Source organism: Vigna unguiculata, chromosome 5 (assembly GCF_004118075.2).
Source record: "Vigna unguiculata cultivar IT97K-499-35 chromosome 5, ASM411807v1, whole genome shotgun sequence".
Taxonomy (NCBI): Eukaryota; Viridiplantae; Streptophyta; class Magnoliopsida; order Fabales; family Fabaceae; genus Vigna; species Vigna unguiculata.
In genome coordinates this window covers 27,837,822-27,840,412 of record NC_040283.1, presented here as the reverse complement: position 1 = coordinate 27,840,412, position 2,591 = coordinate 27,837,822, and the positions used below count along the sequence as shown (strand labels likewise).

General features: G+C 37.4%; 1 protein-coding gene across 1 annotated transcript; it reads right to left on the bottom strand.

Moving 5' to 3' along the window:
- Window positions 1-389: 389 nt before the first annotated feature.
- LOC114184563 lies at window positions 390-2,212 on the bottom strand. Its single transcript, XM_028071869.1, has 4 exons — window positions 2,009-2,212; window positions 1,426-1,649; window positions 1,082-1,327; window positions 390-990 (listed from the first exon to the last, which is right to left on the bottom strand). Exons 1-4 carry the CDS (start codon window positions 2,210-2,212, stop codon window positions 390-392), a joined length of 1,275 nt encoding a protein of 424 aa, XP_027927670.1.
- Between the last annotated feature and the right edge of the window lie 379 nt (window positions 2,213-2,591).

Here is a 2,591-nt window from a genome sequence, read left to right as displayed (position 1 = left end):
CAGATAAAATGAGTTGGAATCCCCCTTTATTTGTAAACTTTAAGTGCACTATTTTGTGGAACCCTAATAGGTGGTTTTCTCTTCTTCTCATTTTTCTCGAAATTGAAGAAATGTCAAGGGCTCAATCATCTTCCTCTTGCTCTCACAATTCATGGTTGATGCGAAATCAAAGCTTGTCCTGTAATAGTGGTGGCTGTAGAGGGTTGGGTGAAGCACCCATTTGCAATTGCAGAGTGGAAGTTGTGCTGAGAACGGCTAGAACTGTGAAGAATGGTGGGAGACAATTTTAGGGATGCCCTAATTTCAAGGTCAGGCTTCTGTTTTTTTGTTTAGATAAGTTTATGTTTGTGTTTCCATGTAGTTGCATACTGAAGTAATTTTTTATTTTGTTATTTTTTGAATAACAGGGTGGAAAGTGGAGCTTCATATGGGTGCAATTTCTTTAAATGGTGCATTGAAGATGGTGATAACAAAAAGGATGCAGATGCAATTCTTGTTTGTGGTGCAGAAGCTGGTGCAGGTGCAGGTCCATACTCTTTAGGCCAAAGGGGGCAAGTTTTTTTGAAATGGCCAACTTCCATACATATAGCACATTTTTTTCGTACACATGATCTCTTCACAGATATAACATGTTTATCTTTCTTCTTCATTTCCCAAGCTTCTAGACGTCTTTTCTTTTTTGGCCTGCCTAGTAGGATTCTTTTTGGTAGAGGTAAAACATCTGGATATTGTGTGGCATCCCACTGGTGTTGTCTATTGGTTGGGTATATTATTGGCTGGTAAGTCTCCTCATATGTTGACATCTTGAAGCATAGAGGTATGAACTCTTCTTCATCCAAATTCAAGAATTTCATTGCAGCCAATGAGTGACAGCAATGCAGCCCTGTGATACTCCATTTTCTACAGCTGCACTCCCTGGTATCTAGGTTAACAACAAATTTCTCCCCATTGAATGTGTGCCTAACCTCAAAATTTTTTTCTGCAGACCACCTGGTATGATAAAAGCAAAATTGATTCTAAATTAACCATTGAAAATGTAAAGATTACATGATACTAAGAAACTAATTACAGGAGCAAATACCTTGGTAACCAATTTTTGGTTTCTTTAGATTCCTCTTTCATTCTTGATTTAATTCTTAGGCAGATTGGCCCTTCTATTGCAGTCACCTTTGATCTGTTGGTGGCCCATCCATCCATCAAATAAACTCTAATTTGTTCCATCATAGTTATGATAGGCTTGCTCCTCGCCTCAACAATCACACCATTGAAAGCCTCACTCATATTATTCACTAATGTGTCAGACATAGACCTTGGGTTGAACCTAGACCTAGACCAATACTTGTTTATGCAAAACAATGAGAACATGGTAATGGAAAATTTCGTACTGAATAATAAATCATAGCAATATTGTATAAGTTCAGTCACCTAGAAGGTATGGCTATTAGATGCTTGAATGCCTCCAAGTTAACTTCTTTAATCATCCGCATAGTTGTTTCCCATTGTTGTGGATAAGTACTCACTGCAGCCTTCCACATCAGATTCTTCAGATTTTTTCCTAGGAATTTTTTCCTAAAGTTTGCATACAAGTAACGCATGCAAAATCTCTGAGCAGCTCCTGACAAAATGTCTTGTACAGCAGGCAGCAAACCCTATTCAACAATTCAGTGCATAATTGTTTCATCCATGTAGTTGTTAAACAAAAAACATTAGTGAATGGAAGTGGTGGAAGAACATATATTAGGCCCACCAAGATCCTCAACTAACAATTCCAAGAACCAAGTCCATGTATCTTTATTTTGTACTTCCACCACAGCTCATGCAATTGGCATCATTTGATCATTTACATCCCTCCCAATAGCTGTCAACAATTCACCTCCATATCTCCCCTTGAGAAAACACCCATCCAAACCAATAATAGGTCGACAAAAAAAAAACTATCTTTGCAGGCTTTAAGACACATATAAAATCTCATAAAGTATGTTTTCCCTTCAATTGGATCAACTTTAACCTTTGCAGTTGATCCCAGATTAGATCTCAGAATTTCATGGGCATAATCATATATTCTTTTAAATTGTTCATTAAAAGAACCTTCAACTTCCTCATTGGCCAATGCCCTTGCTCTACGTGACATTGACTTAGTCACATTCATATTCCACTTTCTTGAGATTTTCTTACGAATATCCATAGCCCTAGTACTTGGATTATCTCTCATTGTGTTTTTTAACTGCCCACTTAACCACTTTGCATTTATTACATTCACATTGAATTCTACTACATGTGTGCTTGTCAACTACTTTCCTTAGTTGCCAAATGTTTTTAGCAGGGACATATCCACAATATGCAAACCACTTGCATTTTCCCTTAGCTCCCAAACAAATAACTCTAAGTCTGCGGTTATCATTTCTTTGAATTTTCAACTTCAAACCAAAATGCACACCATACGTCCTAATTGCATCTACAAATTGGGCCTTCATCCACCTGTTCATTATTAGCATCATCCTGCAATTCAGGATCAACTACATTATCCCCTGCATCTGGATGTTCATTATTACCATCATCCTACAATTTAGGATCAACTTCTTTGTCATTAA

Excerpts from the sequence above, each read along its gene's own strand:
- LOC114184563 (XM_028071869.1), bottom strand. The coding sequence starts at position 2,212 with ATGAGAGATAATCCAAGTACTAGGGCTATGGATATTCGTAAGAAAATC. Across the intron at positions 1,328-1,425 it reads CTAATAGCCATACCTTCTAG|GTCTAGGTTCAACCCAAGGT; the intron begins GTGACTGAACTT and ends GTATTGGTCTAG. Across the intron at positions 991-1,081 it reads ACCAAAAATTGGTTACCAAG|GTGGTCTGCAGAAAAAAATT; the intron begins GTATTTGCTCCT and ends TTATCATACCAG.